Here is a 24,386-nt window from a genome sequence, read left to right on the forward strand (position 1 = left end):
CTGGCAGTTGTCGGGTGTAGCAAGATGGCGATTTTCCCTTTTTAGCTGGCAGCTAGTTGCTCACGTTGTTTTAATTTTTTTGTTACTAAATTATTTTAAATATAGCAATTACAATGCTTTACGAATACAAGTTAGTTAGAAATAGTAATTAATAAAGATTGAGAGTAGTTAGATGGCGGCTCTCCGACTTCCGGTGCGCAGGGAAAAAGACCGAAATATGCCATGATATTCGTTTGGAAAGAATGCTTAATAATATCCTAATACGTACAGAGTAATAACGATAAAAATAAATATTAAAGCAAGCCGCCCCAGTGCCAACCTACACGGAACGAATGTGTTAGGGACGGTTCCCGGGGGTGCAGATTTGGAAGCGGGACTTCCGGCGCGGGGATTTCCGGTTTTTGAAAATGGCGGCAAATGTTGACAGTCCGAAGCGACGGAGTCTCCGCTCACAGGATACGAAAGTGGACGCTGAGAACGGACCAGCCTCTTCCACCTCAGGGGCCCGGGGCCCCGCAGTGCCAAGGACTTCCGGTAATGCGAAAAGCCTGTCTGCGGAGAAGAGGAGGGCAGGCACAGAGAGAAAGGAGGGGTCCCTGGGCAAGAGGAGAAGCGAAGAGATACTCAGGAGGAAGCAACACCCCATTAAAGGGACTCCTCAGGGGAAGAATGAAACAGACCAGGAACCCAATAACAGAGCGCCCTCCACAGGAAGGAAGGAGAAAAGAGACTCAAAGAGCGCGCACCCCAAGGGGCCCAACGCTGCGGAGAGCGCCCACCCCAAGGGGCCCAACGCTGCGGAGAGCGCGCACCCCAAGGGGCCCAACGCTGCGGAGAGCGCCCACCCCAAGGGGCCCAACGCTGCGGAGAGCGCCCACCCCAAGGTGCCCAACGCTGCAGACCGTGTACCCTCCATGGAGCCCAAAAGTGCCTCTCATTCTCCTGGAGGTGATGACGTTAGAAGCCTACGATCGCGGAGAAGCCAGGACAGCCCCAGTGTTAACATTGCGGACAACCCCCAAGGTGCCACCTCCTCCCCCGCAACTAATGCATCCCTCAACAGAGAGACCAGATCCAGCAAAGCTAAAAGCCAAGAGCAGCCTGAAGCCTCCGCTGCAGTAAGAGGACTGGGTGAAGGTGCAATCTCAAGCAAAGACAAAGCACGCCTTGCTGAGCCCAGCTCTGAAAAAACACAAGGCTCTGAGGGCCCTGTTGAGAGCAGCGGCCATGGAAGTAGCCTGCGACCAAGGAGAAGCCGTGACGGCTCCAGCATTAACGGAGAGAACAGCTCCAGAGGAGCCGCCGCTGTAACTAGTGCCTCGCTGAAGAGAGAGACCAGATCCAGTGCAGGAAGAAAGCAGGAGGGATCTGAAGCCATCATGGGTAAAGGTGCCATCTCAAGCAAAGAGATAATGGAAAATGAAGACCTTGTGGAGCCCAACTCTCAAAAACAAGAGAACCCCGATGAGAGCAGCAGTCGTAATAGAAGCCTGCAATCAACGAGAAGCCGTGAGGGCTCTGGCTTTAATGCAGAGGATGACCATAAAGGAGCCACCCCATCCACCGTAACTAGAACATTGTCTAACAGAAAGACCAGAGCCAGAAAAACAAAGGACTTTGAGGAACCTGGAGTCTCCATTGCAGTCAGCGGAGGAGGTGATGGTTTAGACTCAAGCCAGCAGAATGAAAACCAAGCCAAGGCCAACTCTCAACATGGGAAAGGATCTGAGGACCCTGGTGGGAGTAGTGGTCATAATAGAAGCTCACAACCAAAGGGAAACCTTAGTAGCACCAATGTTAATGTAGAGGACAGCTCCAGAGCAGCCGCTTTGTCCACTGGTACCAATGCATCATTCACCAGAGAGACCAGATCCAGTAAAGCAATAGACTTTCAAGAGGAAAAAGGTTCTGGGGACTTTGGTGGGAGAAGCAGCCACAATAGAAGCTTACAAAGACAGAGGAGCCCTGAGGTCTCCAGCAGTAATGTACAGAACAGCTCCAGAGGACCCAGTTCTTCCACTGAAAGGTGTGATTTAATCAGCGGAGACGCTACGGGACAAAAAATATATGAGAAAGCTGGACTTTCCACTGCTGCCAATAAAAGTGACAGTGATACACTTTTAAGTAAAGGAGACAGAGTAATGAGGCCTAGCAACCAAAGTGAGGAGACCTTAGACATCTCTGGTGGGGTTAGAAGTCCGGGTAAAAACTTAAGACCAAGGAGAAGCTGTGATGGCTCTGGCATCAGTGGTGGCAATAGTGAGGCAATACGAGGAGGTGATGGTACACCTTCCAAAGAAAGGACTGGGAAAAGTGAACCCATCACCCAGAGTGGGGACGTATTGGGGAATCCTAGGGGGCACATCAGTCCCAGGAAAAACGTAACAAAAAATAAAAATCTTGAGGACCCTGTTGATGAAAGGCATCCTTCTAACTTGACCATGGAGAGCAATGCAGGAGAGGCTGCCAGAGACTATAAAGTGCACTGTTGTTCCAAGCAGTTGCTACAGGAGATGCTGGGGATGTGCACTGGAATCTGCAAAGAAATTGTGGATAGTCAGCAGTATCTGAATGAGGAACAGAAGCAGCAGCATCACAAGAACTTGGTCTGGGTGAGAAGAGTTTTGCTTTGGAACTTTAAATTTTAGTAGAGATGTTGTGAGAGAATATATATATATATATATATATTAGTGCTGTCAAACGATTAAAATTTTTAATCGCATTAATGTCATAGTTAACTCACGATTAATCTATCTAATTTATGACGAATTTCCCCACAAATATCGCACAATTCTGCAAGTGATTATAATTTATTATCGCTGTTTTCTAGCTGATCTAAAACCATTTTTGACATAAAGGGACACTTTTGGACAATCTACAGTTTTTCAGGCAGAAAGAATAGTTTTTATTATATAAAAGTACATGTAGGACACTGGGCAGACCACTAGGGACAAGGGGGGGTGTGTATTTTTTACATACAGTACTGTAATCTATAAGATTACAGTATACTGTGTGTATTGTGTTTGTTTACTTTTTTGAATTTGGCGCCGTTCTCCGCTCCCGTGCGTCGTAACGTTGCAGGGAACGGAGCTCGGCGGCACACAGGCACTGTGAATCGAGCGAGGACCCGCCAAGCGAGGAGGACCCGCCAAGCAAGGAGGACCCGCTCGATCACACAGCGGGGTGGCATCGCTGGATCCAGGGACAAGGTGAGTAACTTGCCTGTGAATCCAGCGAGAAGGTAAGCCGCGCCGCGCCGCTGCACACTCTGCATGTCCACCCCGAGGGCTCCTGCGTTAATCGCACGATAAAAATATTGACGGCGTTAAACGGCTTTAACGCAAACCCATGTTAACGCACAGCCCTAATAAATATATATATATATATAGATTTGTTTAAGGGCCAGTTCACACTATAGAAACAAAGTCCGGATGCTTTTCTGCATGCGCGTTTTTGATGCAGTCTATTGCATTTTTATCCCCCACCCCTCTTTTTTCTTAACTGCTTCAGCCCCGGAAGATTTTATCCCCTTCCTCATTTTAACTGAAAATTGCACGGTCGTTCAACGCTGCACCCAAACACAATTGGCGTCCTTTTTTTTTCCACAAATAGAGCTTTCTTTTGGGGGTATTTGATCACCACTGCAGTTTTATTTTTTGCGCTATAAACAAAAGAACACAAAAAATTTAAATTCGTGTATATTGGTTGGTTTGCGCAAAAGTTATAGGGGATAGAATCATGGCTTTTTATTTTTAACCTGCAATTTTTATTGAGACTGCAACATTACGGCGGACACTTTTGACACATTTAAAAATGCACTGATTACTGTAAAAATGTTACTGGCAGGGAAGGAGTTAACTGTGTTCCCACTCCTTATTATAACTGAAGGAGGGATGGTACTTATTAGGAGAAATTGCATATCACTGTTGATACTTTGTATAAACAGACTATTAGTCATTTCTCTCCTGAGTCTATGAGAACCGGGATGTGTGTGTTTACACACACAAATCCCGGTTCTTGCTGTGTCACGAGTGATCGCGGTTGCCCAGCGGTTATCGTGCTCGCTGGACACTCGTAGCAGCAGTCGCGCGCGTGACCCTAGTGGCCACATGGCGAAGCCACGTAACATAACGTTGTTTTGCCCAGCGTGCCCTGCTGCTGCAGTAAAACTGCGGCGCCTGATCGGCAAGTGGTTAAACTTAAATAAGGACGTTTGTGTTCCAGTGCGTTTTTGATGCTTTTTACAGCGTTACAGTGCAGGAAAAAAGCTTTTTTTTTTTTTTTTTTTTTTTTCTGGAACTGCAAGCACTGGTGTGAACTATGCCATCAAAACCATGTAACCCTGCATTGACACTGCGCTGACAAGCCATTCACCTCTGCAGCTAGGGGTTCGGATCCCGGTCTCGGCTACGTGAATTGAGTTTGGTGGTCTCAGCCCGGCTCCTGGTGGGTGTGCTATGCAAGGTAAGCCTGCGCTTAGTACGCCCACCCCCCTCCCACAAAAACCACCACACTTACACGCACTCGAAATTGAGTTAACATGCACGCACTTTGACCACGCGGTCTCTAAAAAGAGAGGCGAAGGACTAACGGGGCTGGTTGAGCAGGCTAGATCCTCTCACTCCCTTGTAGGGAGTCCCTCTGCCCCGTTGGGCTTCAAAGCGGAGCAGGTAGGGCGGGCTGTGTGGGAGGACCCCCTCACACACCCGCCATTGCCAACCGGGGCATGGAGAAAGGTGGCAGATTGCCCCGGGGGGAGGCCTCCCAACTCCTGCAGTCCGGCTCCTCTCTCGAGTACACGCACAAAATACACTTAAAAAAAAAAAATATATATATAACCTATTTTCTATGCGTTTTTGATGGAGAAGAAAATGCACTGGACTGCATGTGGTGTGAACTGGCCCTTAAAGGAGTAAAATATCAGGTCATTATTGCGAACCACCTTTCATGGAAATACTATGGCATGGTGTCAGCATGGTGTCGCCTTTCATGGTGTCAGCAATGGCACCCTTAATATTTAATGCAGCTCTGTAGTCATTCATATATCGTTAAATGTATTTTTACATGCAAGTACCTGAATTTGACCTGGTATCTGCCTCTTGGAGGACTACAGAACCAGGTCTGGTCACCGGCCTGCACTTTGCAATAGAACTGACAAAACATCTGTGCTCAAATCTAGTTGGCTTACATATACACCGTATGCAGCATGATGGTAAAATGGAAGTAAACCCTCCATTACAATTTTCACCTACAGGTAAACCTAGATTAAGGCTTACCTGTAGGTGTTTGTAATATTTCCTAAACTTACACGGTTTAGGAGATATTTGCCAAAGAGATTGCACCGTTGTCTACAGCACATGCACGCCGTAGACAACGGTGCACTGAGAATGCCGGCTTTCTGAATGGAGAATGCCGGCTTTCTGAATGGAGAATGCCGGCTTTCTGAATGGAGAATGCCGGCTTTCTGAATGGAGAATGCCGGCTTTCTGAATGGAGAATGCCGGCTTTCTGAATGGAGAATGCCGGCTTTCTGAATGGAGAATGCCGGCTTTCTGAATGGAGAATGCCGGCTTTCTGAATGGAGAATGCCGGCTTTCTGAATGGAGAATGCCGGCTTTCTGAATGGAGAATGCCGGCTTTCTGAATGGAGAATGCCGGCTTTCTGAATGGAGAATGCCGGCTTTCTGAATGGAGAATGCCGGCTTTCTGAATGGAGAATGCCGGCTTTGACAGGGAAACTGTTTCCATGGTCCCCGAAAGATCCCACTGCTTCCTCTTGCTGACCTCTACATTAGTACTGTGTTTGTAGTGACATGGTAGTAAACGGTGAGAGTTGCTGGAGACTGTGGAGACATCGGTTTACCTGCAGTCTTTGAGGAACGATGGCGATTGACATTGCTGAAAGTAGTGACATCAAGTAGTGGAAAACAAGTACTGAGGGAGCAGCTTCAAATTGAAGCCGAGTATTGCAGCAAAAGCTGTTCTCTTCCTATTTTTAATAACCCCGAGCTCTTGTTTTTTTAAAATCGAAACAAAACTGGAGTTCTACTTTTAGGTATCAGTTTTTGAATAGGGCTTAATACAGTTCTTGGAAAACCTCAGCATATTCTTCAGGTAGGATCTTGGTGTTCTGATTTGACAGCTATTTTGTTTAAATTCAGGACTTTGAATCTGCCTTTCAAGAGAATGTCAGCATCAATGGACGGTCATGGCACGAGGCCCCAGATAAAGACTCTGGTAAGAATCGGTTAAAGTGATTTGTAAAGTTTTGTGTTTAAAAAAAAATGTTATACTTGCCGCCTCTATGCAGTTGGTTTTGCACAGAGCAGACCAGATCCTTCCTCTTCTTGGGTCCCTCTTTGCTGCTCCTGGCCCCTCCCGAGTGCCCCCACAATCGGCAGCTTCCTAATGGGGACACCCCGAGCCGAGTCACAGCTCTGTGTCTATTCATACACGGAGCCCCGCCCCCTCTCTCCCCTGATTGGCTGACTGACTTTGACAGCCGTGAGAGCCAATGACTCTGCTGCTGTCTCATCCAATCAGGAGGAGTCAACCGGACGGCTTTGACATTCGTGGACATTGCTGGAGAGAGATGGGGCTCAGGTAGGTAATTAGGGTGGTTGCTACATTTTTTTTTTTTTTAATCTTGATGCATTAAGATAAAAAAAACTTCTCCCTTTACAATCCCTTTAAAGCCAAACTCCAGATGAAACTTTCTTTACCATTGTATGCAATTAAAACTCAGGTTTAATCTGCTTATAATTTTGACTTCCCATTGGGAGGAATGTCCATATGTTCCCCTCCTGAGACACACCAGTGAGTTTTAAATATGTCTTCTGGGAATGCTTAGTTAAAGTGGATGTAAACCCACTCTCATCCTTTCAAAACTACTGCCATAGTGCTGATCTATAAGGATATAGATGCCTCCTGCATGTATCCTTACCTGTCAAATGTCTCCCCTCTGTCTGTTATAAGAACTGAAAAACTGCAGATTCTGTGGGTGGGTCTGTTGACTGGAGCTCAGTGGGTGGAGTCGTGATGTCGGTAGACTCCCTGCCCACCTCTACACTCCCCTTACACTAAATTCTGCTATGATCACTAACATCCAGTCAAAATCCAGAAAAGTAACCACATGACTTCAGAAAAGCAGTGGGGGTGGAAATTAAAAAATAATGCCTGCCTCCGAAGTGCATGAGAAATGTAAATAACCTGTCACTCACAGCAAGGGGGCGGAACGGACTAAGGTTTTTCTCTGTAAGTCCGTTTTATTTCACTGAACAATAAAAGAGGATTAACTCTGTGTGGCAAGACTGGGCACCGATGATAGAAAATCTTATACTGTACATTGTGACATCAAAAAATAAAATAAAAAATTCGGGTTTACTTCCACTTTAATGATAGACATGCTGTAATTCACTCTGCTGCACATGCGACAAGCTCGTCTCCCCCTCCCAAAAAAATAAGTGACTGGAAGACTATAGGACACCCCAGTCCTCTGGGCTTAGGCCTTAGTGTAGCACATCATCCTGAGTATTTATATTACTAAGATACACAGCTAGACTAGGACAAGGCTTTTTTCAGATGCCCCAAACAATCAAAAAGGAGATTCATCAGAGAAAATTACTTTACCCCGGTCCTCAGCAGTCCAATCCGGACCTTTTGTAGAATATCAATCTGTCCCTGATGTATTTCCTGGAGAGAAGTGGCTTCTTTGCTGCCCTTCTTTTCACCAGACCATCCTCCGAGAGTCTTCTTCTCACTGTGTGTGCCAATGTCCTCACACCATTCCTGAGCAAGCTCTGCACTGGTTGTGCCCCCATCCCGCAGCTGAATGAACTTTAGGAGTCGGTCCTGGCACTTGCTGGACTTGGGCGCCCTGAAGCCTTTTTCACAAATGCAGTGGAAATTTTTTTGGGGGATTAAGTTCATTTTCATGGCAAAGAGGGACTTTGCAATTAACTGAAATTCATCTGATCTCTCTTCATAACATTCTGGGGTATATGCAAATTGCCATCATAAAAGTAGAGGCAGTAGACTTTGTGAAAATTTGTATTTGTGTCATTTGCAAAAATTTTGGCCACAGCTTTATATGGTTTGGTATAGTTGTAGAAATCCAGACTTATTCTATATTTCCTCACCTGGCAGAACCTGACATTAAAATACTAGAAGACCAATTGGATGAAGCCATAGTGGAGACTTCAATGAAGAGAAAGAGATATCCAAGGAAGATCCTGAGTCATTTTGTCAAAGCATTAAAAACGGAGCGTGAAATCCTGGTATGTCGTTCATAAAAATAGTAATATTTTTGAGGCAGTGGACCAATACCGATATTTTATTTTATGGTTGATTGCTGGAACCCAGTGTGGCACAGCAAGGCTACCAACTACTCAGCCACCATTCTTGCACTATGTGGTTGGTTTATTAAAACTGGAGAGCATAATTGAATAAGCTGAAGTTAGATGCAGATTGGCTACTAAATCAACCCCTATTAGTTTAGTGATGTCTTGTGACCTGTGATTTTGATATCCTTTATTGTTTACACGCAGAACCAGTACAAGCCTGTTGTGAATCCAGAAAAGGTCAGGCTCGATCCAGCACTTGGTAAGCGAGTTTATAATTTATAATGTTCAGTGTGTCTTAGAAATGGTGCACAATTTCTGAATGCTACTGTGTGTCCAGCTGTTGTATGAAACCAGATGATTTTAGTTACTCATTATAACCTATATTTAACCCTGTGGCCTACTTGTCATGACAATCAAAGGGTTAAAAGAAGCATGCAGTTATTGTAAAGTCTATTCTATTAGTTACAGAAGTGCCTTTGAAAGTTTTTAAAAATATGTACAATTTTGGGCATTTTTGTGGGTACCACAGTTTTTGGTTTAATCAAGGTTTATTAGGTTTCCAACTAGAGTGATACAATAACAGCAGTACATTTTCAAATGCATTCTCACATTTGCCATATTTGATCTCTGTGTAAATGAGAGAGATTCGGAACATGCGTGTGCAGGAATGCTGCGTGTACACAGAATCTCGTGCCTCACATGCGCCCTCTGTAAAACATTATCCTCTGGGATGTGTGATGTGGCAATCCCAGGAAGCAGAGGGGAGTCCGTACGTAATTCTCACCTAAGCAAGAAAGCGGGACAGGCTGCCTTGCAGTACAAAAATGGTACTAAACTTTACCCAGAGGGGTAAGGACAAAAAAAAGAAAAATCTCTTAATGGATGGTCTGCATTAATTCCATGCACATTAGTACAAAGCAACAGGATGCCAAGGTCTGAACAGGCCCTATCACTTTACTAACATGTAAACTAGACCCCAGCTGTCATCCTTTACTGACATTTGAAATGCGCCTATTGGCTGGTAATCTTATTTTGCTATCTAGGATATGAAACCCCTTTTTAGGATGAAGTAACCGATTCATCTAATAGCACACCCCCTTATCTGCCCATTCTTACCTTCCCCATGCTGCTCTGCCACCCACTTCATCTGCAGGTACCAATTGTGGTCATGATCCCTGTCATGTGGTGGTAGGGAGAGTGTTCTTAGCCTGTCTGCGGCCTTTATAGGGATAACTTTCACTTGGGCTTGGTAGTACTGGTTTATTATAAGACACTGCACTTCTTTGTATGCTTAAAGCGGAGGTTCACCCATGCCTTACACATTTTCCCCTTCGCTTCATGCTCGTTTTGTCTAGGGGAATCGGCTATTTGTTTTAAAATATGATCCGTACTTACCCGTTTACGAGATGCATCTTCTCCGTCGCTTCCGGGTATGGGCTGCGGGACTGGGCGTTCCTTCTTGATTGACAGTCTTCCGAGAGGCTTCCGACGGTCGCATCCATCGCGTCACGATTTTCCGAAAGAAGCCGAACGTCGGTGCGCAGGCGCTGTATAGAGCCGCACCGACGTTCGGCTTCTTTCGGCTACGAGTGACGCGATGGATGCGACCGTCGGAAGCCTCTCGGAAGACTGTCAATCAAGAAGGAACGCCCGCTCCCGAAGACCCATACCCGGAAGCGACGGAAGAAGATGCATCTCGAAAACGGGTAAGTACGGCTCATATTTTAAAACAAATAGCCGATTCCCCTAGACAAAACGAGCAGGAATCTAAGGGGAAAATAGAAAAAAAAAAGGAATTGGGTGAACTCCCGCTTTAATTATTGCTTGATAATTTCATTGTTGGTGAAATTGATGATGGCTGCAGATGTAATCTGTTTTCTCTGTTTCCTGCAACTGTACAGAATTGCGCATGAAGGACCTCAGTGCTACAACTGCAACCGTTTGCCATCACATCCATGAAACCAAAAAGGTAAAACTGACTGTTCAGAGACGTTGTCCTTACCGACCAATACTTATATTTTACACCTCTGCACCTATGCAATCTGCAGGCTGGCGAGTGTCTTAAGTCTTCCTTCCTTCTTCCTTTTTTTATTTTGGGGGGGGGGGGCCTATTCATATTATACCAGATTTATAGAGTGCAAACAGTTTGTGCAGCACTTGGAGGAAGACAGTACAATTCAATATAAAGCCTCGTACACGCGATCGGACTTCCATCTGGCTTTTCCGTGGATTTTTGTCCGAAGGGGCGTTGGCCGTGAACTTGGTATGCATACAGGCGCAGAACATTTTCAGCCAACATTCACCAAACCACGTGTTTTTTCAGCTCTTTACCGCCACCCTTTGGGCAATTTCTGCTATTGTTGACTGATGATTAGCATTGGTTTGGAGCATGAGTGTTTGTACTTTGGATTTTAGTCCGATGGATTTGTGTACACGCGATCGGATGATCCGACGGAACAAATGTTTTGTCGGAAAATTTGAGAGCATGCACAGCCAACATTTTGACAACAATTGTCGGATGGAGCATACAGCCGATCGGATTGTCTGATAAAACATGTCCGTCGGACCATTGTTGATGGAAAATCTGATTTTGTGTGTATGGGCCTTTAGAGTGTTCAGAGGGCCCTGCTAGTTAGAGATTACAATCTAAACAGAAATGGTATAATTTGTTAGAAACCCCTGTCAGGGAATCTCCACTTCACAGGTGTGCCCATTGCAATATTTTTCCATCACTTCCTGTTTGAGTGAAAGCTGTAACATGCTGGATTTGATTACTTATTGTCCCAGTGACAATACTCCCCAGGGAAAATAGAGAGGGTAACTCTCCAAGTGGGATAAAGCTATAAAAACCAAACCGGGCTTGGAACTGTTAACTATGCTATCCGAAACCTAATAAAAATGTCTTGGCTAGAGCTACATTTTAATACAGATCTCTCAAATGTCGTTATCATTTTGCTAGAATGACTGACTGACTTCTCAGGGAGCTATAATTTCCAATTTGTAGCTTCCTGGGAACTCTGACACAGGGGGCACACAATTTATGGAAATCTGAGCATCAGAATTTTATCTTTCTAAATAATTGGATTTAAAAAGTCAAAATAAAACCATGAGTTAAAAATGTAAGGCCCCTTTCACACACACGGACCGTTTCTCAGTTTTTATCCATCCGTTGACATATGAAAAAAGGACATCAATGCATTTTTATGGAAAAATGGATGATCAGCCATTTGCATCTGTTTACATCCGGTTTTTAAAACTGATCAAAGCCCTATTTTTGTTCCATTAAAAAAAGGGATGTAAATTGACAAACCTTCCGTTTTTGCATTGGTAGTAGATGTAAAAAAAATGAGCAACTGATGGGTAAACCTAATGTAAACTTCATCTGTTTTTTTTCTTTGAAAAAAACTTGACTGAATTGATGAGATGAATGGTCCGCTTGTGTGAAAGGGGCGTTGGAAGTCCAGAGTCCAAGCCCAGATCATAAAGAATTGTCAGCATACAGGCTTAACCTATATATCTTTCTACTGATGCACACCAGAGTTCTGTTTACATTCCCAACTACCTGGCCACACTGATTTCACAATCATTTTAATATAAGCACCCCCAGATCTTTTGCCTCTGTAGTTATGGTCAACACTGTACCCCTAATATTGTACTCTTATCAAAGGCCTATTTTTCCTTAAAATGGTTGTAAAGCCTTAAGTGTTTTTCACCCTAATGCAAAGAATGCATTAAGGTGAAAAACATTCTGTGCTGCAGCTCTTCCCCCAGTGAGCCCATTCCGATTCAGTGATGTGCATGAGCGCAGAGGCTCCAGATGCTGTCGCTCTTCTCATTGGACAGATTAATAGCAGCAGGAGCCATTGGCTTCCACTACGGTTAATGAAAGTCTGTGACGTGGAGGGCGGGGCCGGACACAGCAGTAGGACTTGGGAGCGAGCCCATACAGGTGCCCCCATGAAAAGCTTCTTTCCGTGGGGGTACTCTTTAAAGAGGAGGGGTCCTGAAAGCGCTGGTGAGAAACCCCAGAAGAAAAGGATCGGGCTTCTCTGTGCAAAACCATTACACAGAGCAGGTCAGTATAACATGAATGTTTTGTGTGTGTAATTTTTTATTTTTATTTTTTTGAAAGTTTACAACCACTTTTAGTATGTTGTTTTTCATTTAGAAAGAAAGTCAGGGTACCAGGTGATGTGCAGGTGTAAACCTTGTGTATTTGCAGAAATGTTCTGATTAAAGAACATCAATGTAAATGCATTATCATCACATTTTTTTTATTGCTGCACTGTACTGATCGTGATACACGCCTGTTATAGTTTGGAGCAGACATCTGCACATTGTATAGTGGCAGATTGAATTGGTTTTAAATGTAGTTACGTTAAAAATAAAAAATGTAATGCTTATGGTTTATAACACATTGATTTTTGTCTATTAATTAAAACCATGATTGCTTCTAATTGTATGGAAAGCAAGACCATACAACCCCCAGCTTGTTCTGTTCAAGAACTACTGTCTCCCATGTCTTGAATTGTGAAAATGTAACCACTGGCTGAAAAAAACATGAAAATCTAGGCAGATATCAGATTATCGTGATGTTTACATTGTTGCGTTACGGCCACTAGATGGTGCTGCAGAATTATATATTTATATATATATATATATATATATATATATATATATATATATATATATATAAATATATTTATTTTAGAGACAGTGTAAAAAAAAAAAGGTAAAATAAAAAAAGAATTTAAAGTGCCCCTGTGCTTGCGCACAGGAGCGAACGCATACGTAAGTCACGCCCACATATGTAAACTCCGTTCAAATGACACATGAGGTATTGCTGCATGCATTAGAGTAAAAAACATTTAAAGCGTTGCCTATGGAGATTTTTCGATTTTAACATAATCCTTTCTCATGAAAACGTTTGAAAAATTGCTGGGCAAATATCGTGTGATGTAAAAAGTTGGCAACGACCGCCATTTTATTCCCTAGAGTCTAGAGTCCTAGAGTCTCTGCTAAAAAAGCATCTATAATGTTTGGAGGTTCTCAGTAATTTTCTAGCGAAAAATATGATTTTTACATGTAGGAAAGGAGTGCCAGAATAGGCCCGGTATGGAAGTGGTTAAAATACCTGCTATAGAGTCCTTGAAGCCTAGATGCCTGGGCTGAACTTGACAGTGTCGCCTTACGTCGGTTAACTTGACTATAGCTCTGATTAAATAACTATATATATTTAATCTCTGTATCTTTCATTTTAGATGGTGGTTTATAAAACCCCCTATGTAGGCTGACAAAGGAGGAAAACACATTTTTCTACGTATTTTTATTTTTGTACTGTAGATGTATCTGGTAATATTACACATATGAACACTTACACCTTCATACTACAGTGGCACCTGCGATTACATCTACGAGCCGTTTTTTTAATTTTCTCTTTTTTTTTTTAATGAAGCCTCTAGCCTGCATATGTGATCACTGGTTCAAAGCTGGCATAGTGATCACATGACTGGGAACCCCTCTGGCTTCCATTCATCAGTAAAGCGCTGGGATTGTCAATGGCAGCTGGATTGCTTGTGGCATTGAGTAAAGATGGAGATGCTTGCCACTGATTTGAGCAAGGTGGACAATAATAGTGGCAGATGACTGCTGCTTCAGAGCTGTACAGATGACTTGCCTTTTTGTTTAACCATTTCGCATCCAGGCCAATTCTGACACTGCTAGAAAATTACATATTACCCCCAAACATTCTCTATATATATATATATATATATATATATATATATATATATATATATATATATATATATATATATATATATATATATATATATATATAACATTTTTGCAGTTTCATGCTTAAAAAAAAAAAAAAAGGTAGTTGGCCCAATTTTTTTGCATAATGTGAAAGATGAAGTTACGCCGAGTAAAAAGAAACCTAACATGTTGCAATTCAAAATTGCACATGCACGTGGAATGGCGCCAAACTTTGGTACTTAAAAAATCCCCATAGGCGACACAAATTTTTTTTTTTTTAATGGTTGCATGTTCTCAGTTACAGAGGAGGTCTAGGGCTAGAATTATTGCTCTCGCTTCAACATTCATGGCGACGCCTCACGTGTAGTTTGAACACAGTTTTCATATGTGGACGGGACTTATGTATCCTTTCGCTTCTGTGTGCGAGCACATGGGGACAGGGGCACTTTAAAAAATATATTATTTATATACCCTGTTTCCCGGAAAATAAGACAGTGTCATATAATTTTTTTTGCTCCCAAAGATGCGCTAGGTCTTATTTTCAGGGGATGTCTTATTTTTCAATGAAGAAGAATACGGTACACATTTATTGAACAACAAAAAAAAGGAAATGTATTACCTGTATACGAATGGGGGGGATCAAAATGACACAGGAGAATCGGAGGGGGGGAATTACCATTTTAGTAACCCCCTCTGATCCTCATGTGTCATCTTAAGTGATCCCCCCCCCCCCTTCCCCCACCCGTGCCAGTGGACACTTTCATCAGACATCCCCCTCACCCCTTTATCAGACATTTCCCCCTACCTCAGTCACCCCTGTGTGTCCACACAATGTGCCCGACTCCTGCTCCACGCTACTCACTGTCTAATTGTGAGTCGGCCAGACTCAGTCAGGGCAGAGCGAGCAGCAGACGGCAACTTTTCCTGGCGGCGGCGCAGGCTCTCTGATGAAAAGAGACCACTCACTTCCTGTCTGCGCTGCGGCCAATAGTGAGCTGCGTGGCGGCACCCGCTGCTACGGTCCAGGGTACAGAGTTACGGTAGCTTTGGGGGGCCTTATTATCGGGATGCTTTATGTTCGGGGGAGGCCCTATTATCGGGGAGGTCTTATTTTCGAGAGGGATGCCTTATATTTCAGCGAGAGGTAAAACTGTAAGTAGGTCCTATTTTCGGGGGATGTCTTACTTTCGGGGAATCGGGGTAGGTAGAAGCACCGGTGGGGTGGGTGGCGGACGTCCCCTCTCGCCCCCCCGTAAGAACGATTAATCAGCAGGACAGCCGCTATGCTCATTCTTATGGTGTAGGGAATCTGAAAATACTGATATCTGAATGATGCCTGTAGCTGCACCCATCATTCAGATATACACCCACAAAGTCAAGGACGTCATATGATGGCCTGGGGGCACCAAGTGGTTAAAAGGAGGGCTGCCAGTGCATTGGGAGGGGGGAATTCGAGGGTCCAGAAACCAGTGGCCTTTCATTCAGACTTTAGGCTAAACCAGTTACTAGAAAACCTTTTCAGATTGCTTTTGTATTTACTTTTGTATCCATTTTATTCCCCCCCCCCCCCAGGCATTACCTGTTCAGTTGAAAAAGGCTGAAGGATTCTGCGAAGTTCTCAGTCTCCAACCTGTATTGGAGGAATCGCACATCCGAAAAGACATTTTCTATAGTCGTGTTGTGATAGAGGACATTTCAAAGAGCATTCCGAAAATCCTGGACACAACTCCCACTGAGAGCGAACCCCAAGACCTTGCCACACCGGTGCGCAGCCTCCGAAAACGGAAAATCTCATTACCACAGAGACATTTATACCCCTTACAGTCCAAGAGGAAAATTAGCCTGGAATCCTAATTACACTTTACGCTGTTTTTTTTTATCCTTGTTTATATCAAGCCTGGAGCTTCACTTTATTTTATTAACTTATGTGTTCTTCTCAATACTGGATGACGAAAGAAAACCTGTCACCATCCATAAAAGATTGATATGTTATCTCAAAGTCTATATTTGGACGACCTGCTTTGTTTCTTTAGAAATGGCCGGCTTGTGTGCCGCTTTCAAAGCTCTTCTTTTTTTTTTTTTTTTTATTATATGTATTAATTGCTGCCATACATATTCACGAGTAAGATATTTCTAAAGTGACAGGTCCTGTTTAAGCTGTTTCCTTGTGGGAATGCTAATGAGCAGCGCCAGGCTAAGGATTGTGGAGTTCCACGGGTTTCGCACTTCCTTATTAAGTCCATGTTTTCGTTTTTTTTTTTTTTTAAAGCAGTAGTAAGACTCCCATTTTTGCATTGAAGGAAAAAAATCTGGTTGTTATGGCAAAAGGTATTTTATGAGAAACAAAGGAACGCCATTGTATCCAGGACTACCTGACCCACCTGTGGGTTGTGCTGGTAAAAACTTGATGGAATGAAGTCAATGGATTACCCGGCGGCTTGGGTAAAGCATGTTGTGATCACCATATTCCCTGGCCTTGCAGTGCATGAGATCTAAACCTTATCCTTTTAAAGAGAACCAAATTACTAATGGGTATTTGTAAGACTATGGATTCTCCACTCTTCCAAGAGCGCAACCATTCTTTGGGATTGTCTGTTTGTTATACACTTTTTATTCTCTCCCTGTCAAAACACAAATGTCAGGCTGTGAGGCCCTCCTTATAGGCTTGACCATCTCATTGCAGAGCCCAGGTCTAATAACTGAAAAGGGGAGAACTGCTGGTTAAAGGAGAACTACCGATTTAACGTTTTTTTCCAAAACAATTACATTCAAGGCATGTCTCGAATGATAACTGTTAGTTGCCTGTGTGTTTGTTAGTGCTCAGCCAAACTTTAAAGCCATCAAATGGTTGGTGATCACATGTGCAGCACCATTGGAGCTACAGATCAAACCAAAGGTAAAATGGCAGCTTCCTTCGCTGTAAAGGATAGAACGGTTTAGTTCCGCTTTAAATTTTTTTTTTTTTTTTAATCTGTCATTAGAACTAAGCTCAGACAGGAGATATAATAGCCTCTACATGACCCCTCCAGCCTGACACTTCTGCTCTGATGGGTAGAAAATGATTAGTAAAAAAAATACAATGTAATAAACACAATTTTAGGAATTCAAGAGTTTAGACCAGGGATATGCAATTAGCGGACCTCCAGCTGTTGAAAAACTACAAGTCCCATCATGCCTCTGCCTCTAGGTCTCATGCTTTTGGCTGTCAGTCTTGCTATGCCTCATGGGACTTGTAGTTCTGCAACAGCTGGAGGTCCGCTAATTGCATATCCCTGGTTTAGACTCAAGTTTACAGATGCCCATTGGTATTGGTGACTGTATTTCTAAATTAGCATTAACATACAATAGTTTATTCAGTATATGTATGTACAACACATGACTAAGATCTATGATATGACCTGGGCCACTACAGCCTTCAGGAAGCTCTATGGATGTCAACATCACTCTCTAGTGGTTTTACAACTCTATTGTCCACACCATTTCTGTACAGGAAGTGTTAAAGAATCACTCCCAACTGGGATACAGTGATCTTAAAGGTCTGTTTTTTTTTTTTTTTTTTTTTTTAATGTCTAGTGATCTATCTTAAATATAATCGGGGTCCTTTACAAAGACAAGGCAAGTTTCTGTAAAGACACGCATAGCAGCCAATTGGAATTAAATCTCAACTCTGGAGAAAACATGAACCCTCTCCCACCCCTTCTAATTGAATATCGGCATGAAAAGGAAAAAAAAGAAATGCCTTTTGATCTGCACATTTCCTATTGGTGCTCCAGTTCATGCTTTGCCTGGAGTTTGGCTTTAATTTTACTTTAGTTCTGGTAGGTGTGAGTAGCATTAGTCTGCAGAATGTTAATCCTGCATACATTTAAAGTCAAACCGAGTTTTCAGTTTAATTTGGATAAATAGATAAGTGCAGCAATAGAAAGGGTGTGCAGAGTTTTAGAGTTTTTCTTTAGGAAGCAATCCCTGCTTAAGAGAAAGTCCTGTGTCCTGCCAGCATGCTGCAGAGAAGCACCCTTGTGTGGAAAGTTATCCCTCTGTAAAGGTCCAACACTCCCCATGCTGAATCGGAGCCAGAGCTCTCCAATCATCGGGGAACATGAACGTTGCAGATCTTGGTCTGACTCGGCATTGAGTATGTTGGACCTCTGCAGAGAAACCACTGCTTCCAAACAGACCACATGGGTCCCACTAGGTAGCATGCTGGCAGGGGACTACTTGGTCTGTAGCTGATTTCTAAAGAAAATAAACAATAAGACATTATCTATTGTTTTGATGCACCTGCTGGAATGTATTTAACTGATTAGACTAAACGTTTAATTGGGCTTTAAAGTGGTTGTAAACCACGGGAGTGACGTCATCGCGACTTTGGCCAATCACAGTGCCGGAGCCGCGATACCCAGAAGAAAGCCCCGGGCGAGATGTTGGCTGCCGGAAGGGGGGGGGGGGGGACGAGGATCGGGGCGGGGGCTTCGATCTGAGGTAAGTAATACATAATGAGCTAGTATGCTATGCATACTAGCTCATTATGCCTTTGTCTTGCAGTGTTTTTTTTTTTTATTTATTACATTTTTTGGGTTTATTTCCTCTTTTTAATTCATTAGCAGCCAATGAGAACTGGCTTTTTTTTTCCCTGCAATGTGGCTGCAAATAGGAATGCCTCCAGCAGCACTAAATACAAAAAATAATGCCTTCTTGATGTTGAAATGGAGTCTGTTCTCACTTGCTATTTTGTAAATGTATTTTTGTTAAATGTTATTACCGACACTTTAATGTACAGCCGCTTGCTATTAACTTTAGAGATTACTTTAAGTATTAAATATATTTTATGTTATATAAAATTTTGTTAATTTAATTATATCGTTGGTCTGTTCTGAGTCTAACACCTAGATGTATTTGATGTGTGATATTCAGAAACATGCAAGTGCCAGTGGCCACTTCTGAAGAATGCAACCAATGTATAGCCTTTGTTCAATGATAGAAAAATGTACAAAAAAGCCCATCTCGGGACACAGCCCTCTTCCTACCCATTCATCAACATTTTTTTTTTTTTTTAAAGTTATCTTACTCTGTCATCTGTATATCGTGTCGGAACCTCTGACAAGTCATCTCTTCACAATGTCCGCTGGAGCCTGAGAGAATTGCTAGATAGCCAATAGGACATGTCCATGCAACCCATACAGTGATGTGGACTCTGGTAGAGGGACCCCCTCCTTCTCTGCACTGAAGAAATGTAGAAACCTCTGGATACTAGGGCATTTATGTGTCCATTGATGTAGGCAAGTTAGAGCGGTAGTAAAGCCTGCTTTGTGATTTGTATTTATTATTATTTTTACCTACAGGTAAGGCTTAAAATGAATATCTCTTAAATGTGCACAGTTTAGGAGATATTCACCCTTGATGCAGCCAGTGACATTACTGACGCATGCGCTCTGAAGGTCTGGCATACCTTGCCGGAACTTCAGAGCTTCGTGCCGGTACCGAGGGCCCCTGTGCGCATGCACGGGAGTGACTTCATCGCGGCTACGGCCATTTCACACAGCTGGAGTGCGCAAACTATGAAGAAAGATTGGGGTGACAGCATGCTGCAGGAGGGCTTAGTTCAAAGGTAAGTTTTTTTTATAATGTGCTAGTATGGGATGCATACTAGCACAATATGCCATTGGCGTACAGGTGTGTGTTTTTTTTTTTTTTTAAGCACTCGTGGTTTACAAGAGACTTTTAGGATAGGGGAGGGGTTAATGCCTGGAGTAAAGCTTTTAAGGTAAAAGATTCCTAAAAGTTATGCAGGCTCTAATTTACTGACTCCAATACTTTCTGGAATTTCCTCATCTTCACACTTGTCCTGGGATAATGACATCATATTGAACTCAACTCACTTTTTCAGAATAAGAAGTCGGCAATGGCAGTCACCATGGGCCAGATTCACGTAGAATTGCGGCCGTGTAACGTAACCCGTTTACGTTACACCGCCGCAAGTTTTCAGTGTAAGTGCCCGATCCACAAAGCACTTACCTGTAAACTTGCGGCGGTGTATCGTAAACACGTCCGGCGCAAGCCCGCCCAATTCAAATGGGGCGGGTACCATTTAAATTAGGCGCGCTCCCGCGCCGGACGTACTGTGCATGCTCCGTTCGCCAATTTTCCCAACGTGCTTTGCGCGAACTTACGGCGGCTCGACGTGTTTGTGAATCGGGACGTGCGTAATGTACTTACGCCGGAAAAAAAAAAAATTCAAAAGCGACGCGGGAACGACGGGCATACTTTAACATGGTGGAGTAATTTTACACCATGTTAATAGCACCCCTAACTTTGCGAAGGGAAACTAAGACTTGCGCCGACGTAACGACAGGAAAAACCTTTGTGGATCGCCGTAACTGCTAATTTGCATATACGACGCAAACTCCACCCAGCGGTGGCCGAGGTACTGCATCCTAAGATCCGACGGTGTAAGACAATTACACCTGTTGGATCTAAGGGCTATCTATATGTAACTGATTCTATGAATCAGTCGCATAGATACTCTGAGAGATACGACGGCGTTTCAGAGAAACGCCGTCGTATCTCTTCTGTGAATCTGGCCCCATGTTTCTTACATGACTGGTTTGCTTTTAAGTGACCTGCGCCTTTTCTTAAGCTGCTGTTAGATTCTGTTTCGCTCCCTCTCTCCTGTGTCAGCTTTCTAGAAATCCTTAGATAGCAGCTGTGAAACTCTGTGTGAAAATCCACATTACTTTATCTGCAATGCCTGTGTACAGAAAGTCTGTAGCTACAGAGACATCATTTTCTAATTTGCTGGATTTTGTTTCTGTTGCCTGCCTGATTTTTACACAGAATTCACATAGAGCTGTGGCATGAAAGGGAACAATACAAAGCGTACAGCAGCCTCTGTGTGCAGGTACTGATAGATGGAATGATGAGAGAAATAGTATAGATCACTTTAAGGTGTCCGTTTATGAAGCAGTGGAAAATATCCACTGCTCCATTTTCCGACATTCACAGAGGAGATCTTTCTGTTTATCAGTTTATGAAGCGGTGTAGATTGCTTCTTCTTTTGTGAAATGAAGTGATCTACAAACGCTTCAAACTGTAGAGAACTGGAATCTGGTGAGACATAACCGTACCAGAATCTCGCTGGAACACTCGAGGTGTCCGTTTATTAAAGCGGTAGTTCACCCCCCCCCCCGACACATTTTACCATCGAGACAGGCATTGTAGCGCGAGCTACAGTATGCCTGTCCCGATTTTTTTAACCCCGGACTCACCTTGTAATCGGACATCGTAGATTTCGGCTCCCGCGGGGAATGTGCATGCCTATGGAGAGGGAGGATGATTGACGGCCGGCCCTGGCACGTCACTCTCCCCGAAGACAGCCGGAGTAGGTCTCGGCTCTTCACGGCGCCTGCGCACAGGCTATGCGCACGCGTCGTGAAGACCAAGCCTATTTCGGCTATTTCCGGAGAAGCGTGACGCGCCAGAGCCGGCCGTCAATCATCCTCCGTCTCCATAGGCACGCCCATTCCCCGGTATCTTCGATCTACGCGTACAAGGTGAGTACGGGGGTAAGAAATTCGGGACAGGCATACTGTAGCTCGCGCTACAATGCCTGATTTTAAGGTAAAAGAAAAAAAATATTTTTTTTTTTGGTCGATAGGGTAAACCCCCGCTTTAAGCAGTGATAAATTATCACTGCACTGTACAGGATCAGATGACCCACCTCATTTTAATAAAATAAAAAGTCCTCCTACATAAAATGTGTGTGTGTGTGTGATATATATATATATATATATATATATATATAATGACATGCACACACATACATTATATATACAGTATCTCACAAAAGTGAGTACACCCCTCACATTTTTGTAAATATTTTATCTTTTCATGTGACAACACTGAAGAAATTACACTTTGCTACAATGTAAAGTAGTGAGTGTACAGCTTGTATAACAGTGTACATTTTCTGTCCTGTTTTTTTTGTAAAGGTAAACTTATCATATGCTGGGAGGGGAAGCAAGTAAAACTGAGCTGCTGAGGGCACACATTATTAACATCAGTGTTTCAGTTGTGACCTCTGAGGCTCCATAGTGCCTGCAGCTACAGAGGTCAGTGAGAGCTTGTGTAGAAGCAGGGCCAATGCTACCACTAGGCAGCCGCCTAGGGCACACTGCCGCTGGTTTCCCTACTCTCCGTCTTCTGCCAGTCTCTTGACTGTAGGTTTTCGTTGTGGTGGTGACTATGCAGGGTATCCCTCCGCTGTCTGCAGCATTTAACTAACTCGGATGGCAGTTGCCCCGAACATAAGTAAGTAGTGTCAGAGGTGCAGCATAGCACTGGAGGACTGTGGCCCAACAGAACAGAAGCACACATAACCTGTGTGCCACAGCCTCTATGATCAGTGACCTGTATGTCTCTCCCTCTCTGAGTCTCTGCCACTGCCCATACATGATTCCTATACCGAGTAATGTGACGCCTTGTCACCACCATTCGTAGAGGCCGCTCTCCCTCCCGGCCTGTCCTGTACAGAGGCAGCGTGTGCTAAAGTCTAATCGTATCTGAGTAGTGGGCAAATCGGGGCTTGTGACAGCTTGAACCTGGAGGCACCAAGGCAGAGTTTGTTCCTGGTACTGGCAGGGTCGTCGGATACATGTAGGGCCTCGGTGAGACGTATTAAGGGTCAGGTAGGTCAGTGTAGGGGTCAGGTAGGTCAGTGTATTGGTCAGGTAGGTCATTATAAGGGTCAGGGAGGTTAGGGTAAGGGTCAGTGTATTGGTCAGGTAGGTTAGTGTAGGGGTCAGTGTCAGGTAGGTTAGTGTTAGGGGTCAGGTAGGTCAGTGTAATGGTCAGATAGGTCATATGTGTTACATGGGCAGGGCAAAGGAAGTGGAGTCATGAACAGAGCCAGGAAAATTAGGTTTTGCCTAGGGTGTCAAATCCTTTTCACCAGCCCTGTGAAGAAGCTTTTACTGCTGCTTAAGAACATGCACAGTAAATGAATGAATGAAAAATTTATATAGCGCGGCACATGCGAACTGAATCGCTTCTGGGCGCTAGTTGTTTGTGTCTCATGCCTTCAGAAAAGCAGGGTTTTGATCTGCTTTCTGAAAGATAGGTGGTTTTGCTCCAACCGAATGCTGGTTGGTAAAGCATTCCAAAGCCTGGGGCCCTGGAAAGCAAACCTTCTTTCTCCTTTGGATTTGTATTTGGTTTTAGGAACCTTGACCAGATTTTGGTCGGTGGATCGCAGAATGCGGTTGCAATTGTGCGGTTTGATCTTGTCGCATAGATATCTAGGAGCCTTCCCATGGATGCACTTATGTGTCAGGCAGAGTGCTTTGAATGCAATTCTGTCTTTCACTGGCAACCAGTGAAGGGATCTCAGTGAAGGTGAGAATGATTCCCAAGATTTTTTCCCAGTCACCAGTCTAGCCGCCGTATTCTGTACGACTTGCAGACGGGAGATTTGGTACTTGGGGAGCCCGAGGTAAAGGGCATTTGCATAGTCCAGTCTGGAATTCACGATTGTTCCCACCACGACTGCTACGTCTTCTTTGGGGATAAATGGAATAAGTCTGCGTAGTAGGCGCATCAAATGGTGCGATCCGCTGACTACTGACCCTATTTGTGCGTCCATTGTCATGAGGGTGTCAAACGTGACTCCTAGACTTTTGACTTTGGAGCTAGGGGAGATGATTTGTCCCAGAATGGGCGATGGTGTCCAGTTTGTTGCCGGTTGTCTCTTCCGACTGGCATCGCACATAAAGAGTTCTGTTTTAGCGCTATTGAGTTTGAGATAACTCTTAGTCATCCAGTTTTCTATTGAAGAGAGACATTTCTCTAATCTGAGATGATGATCCTTTTTGTGGCAGATGCGAAAATACAACTGCGTGTCGTCTGCATAAGAGTGATAGAGTAGTTCTTGGCTACTGATAATATCAAAGAGAGGACGAAGATAGATATTAAACAGCACCGGTGATAGGGGGGATAATTGATAATTGAGTGTTTAATTTGACCCCGTTATGTTTTAAAAAAAATTGAACACCCCATATAAAACACAAAGCTGACTACTGGGTGGTACCTAAAATCTTCACTATTTTGAAGAGCTCCGTTGAAAGATAATAGTTTGCTTAGATTTATTTGCAATGTTTATATGGTATTTTGCTCTTGTTCTGACATTAGATAGCACAAGACCATTCAAAAAGTGTGAGAAAGGAAACCGTGTTTTTGTACTATCCTGTGCATCACCCTTTGATGTATGAGGAGTTAATGACACATCAGCCTGTG

General features: G+C 43.7%; 1 protein-coding gene across 1 annotated transcript; it reads left to right on the forward strand.

Annotated features, from left to right (window-relative positions):
- Positions 1 to 348: 348 nt before the first annotated feature.
- NSL1 (NSL1 component of MIS12 kinetochore complex) lies at positions 349 to 16,098 on the forward strand. The gene is made up of 6 exons (XM_040351467.1): positions 349 to 2,612; positions 6,162 to 6,237; positions 8,146 to 8,276; positions 8,547 to 8,601; positions 10,244 to 10,311; positions 15,672 to 16,098. The coding sequence occupies exons 1-6, from the start codon at positions 408 to 410 to the stop codon at positions 15,951 to 15,953; spliced, it is 2,817 nt and encodes a 938-aa protein (XP_040207401.1). The 5' UTR covers positions 349 to 407; the 3' UTR covers positions 15,954 to 16,098.
- The last annotated feature ends 8,288 nt before the right edge of the window (positions 16,099 to 24,386 follow it).

The sequence above is a fragment of the Rana temporaria genome, chromosome 4 (assembly GCF_905171775.1).
Source record: "Rana temporaria chromosome 4, aRanTem1.1, whole genome shotgun sequence".
NCBI classification, from domain to species: Eukaryota; Metazoa; Chordata; class Amphibia; order Anura; family Ranidae; genus Rana; species Rana temporaria.

Coding starts and splice junctions, on each gene's coding strand:
- NSL1 (XM_040351467.1), top strand. CDS start 408: ATGGCGGCAAATGTTGACAGTCCGAAGCGACGGAGTCTCCGCTCACAG. Junction 6,238..8,145: donor GGCCCCAGATAAAGACTCTG/GTAAGAATCGGT, acceptor CTCACCTGGCAG/AACCTGACATTAAAATACTA. Junction 10,312..15,671: donor ACATCCATGAAACCAAAAAG/GTAAAACTGACT, acceptor CCCCCCCCCCAG/GCATTACCTGTTCAGTTGAA.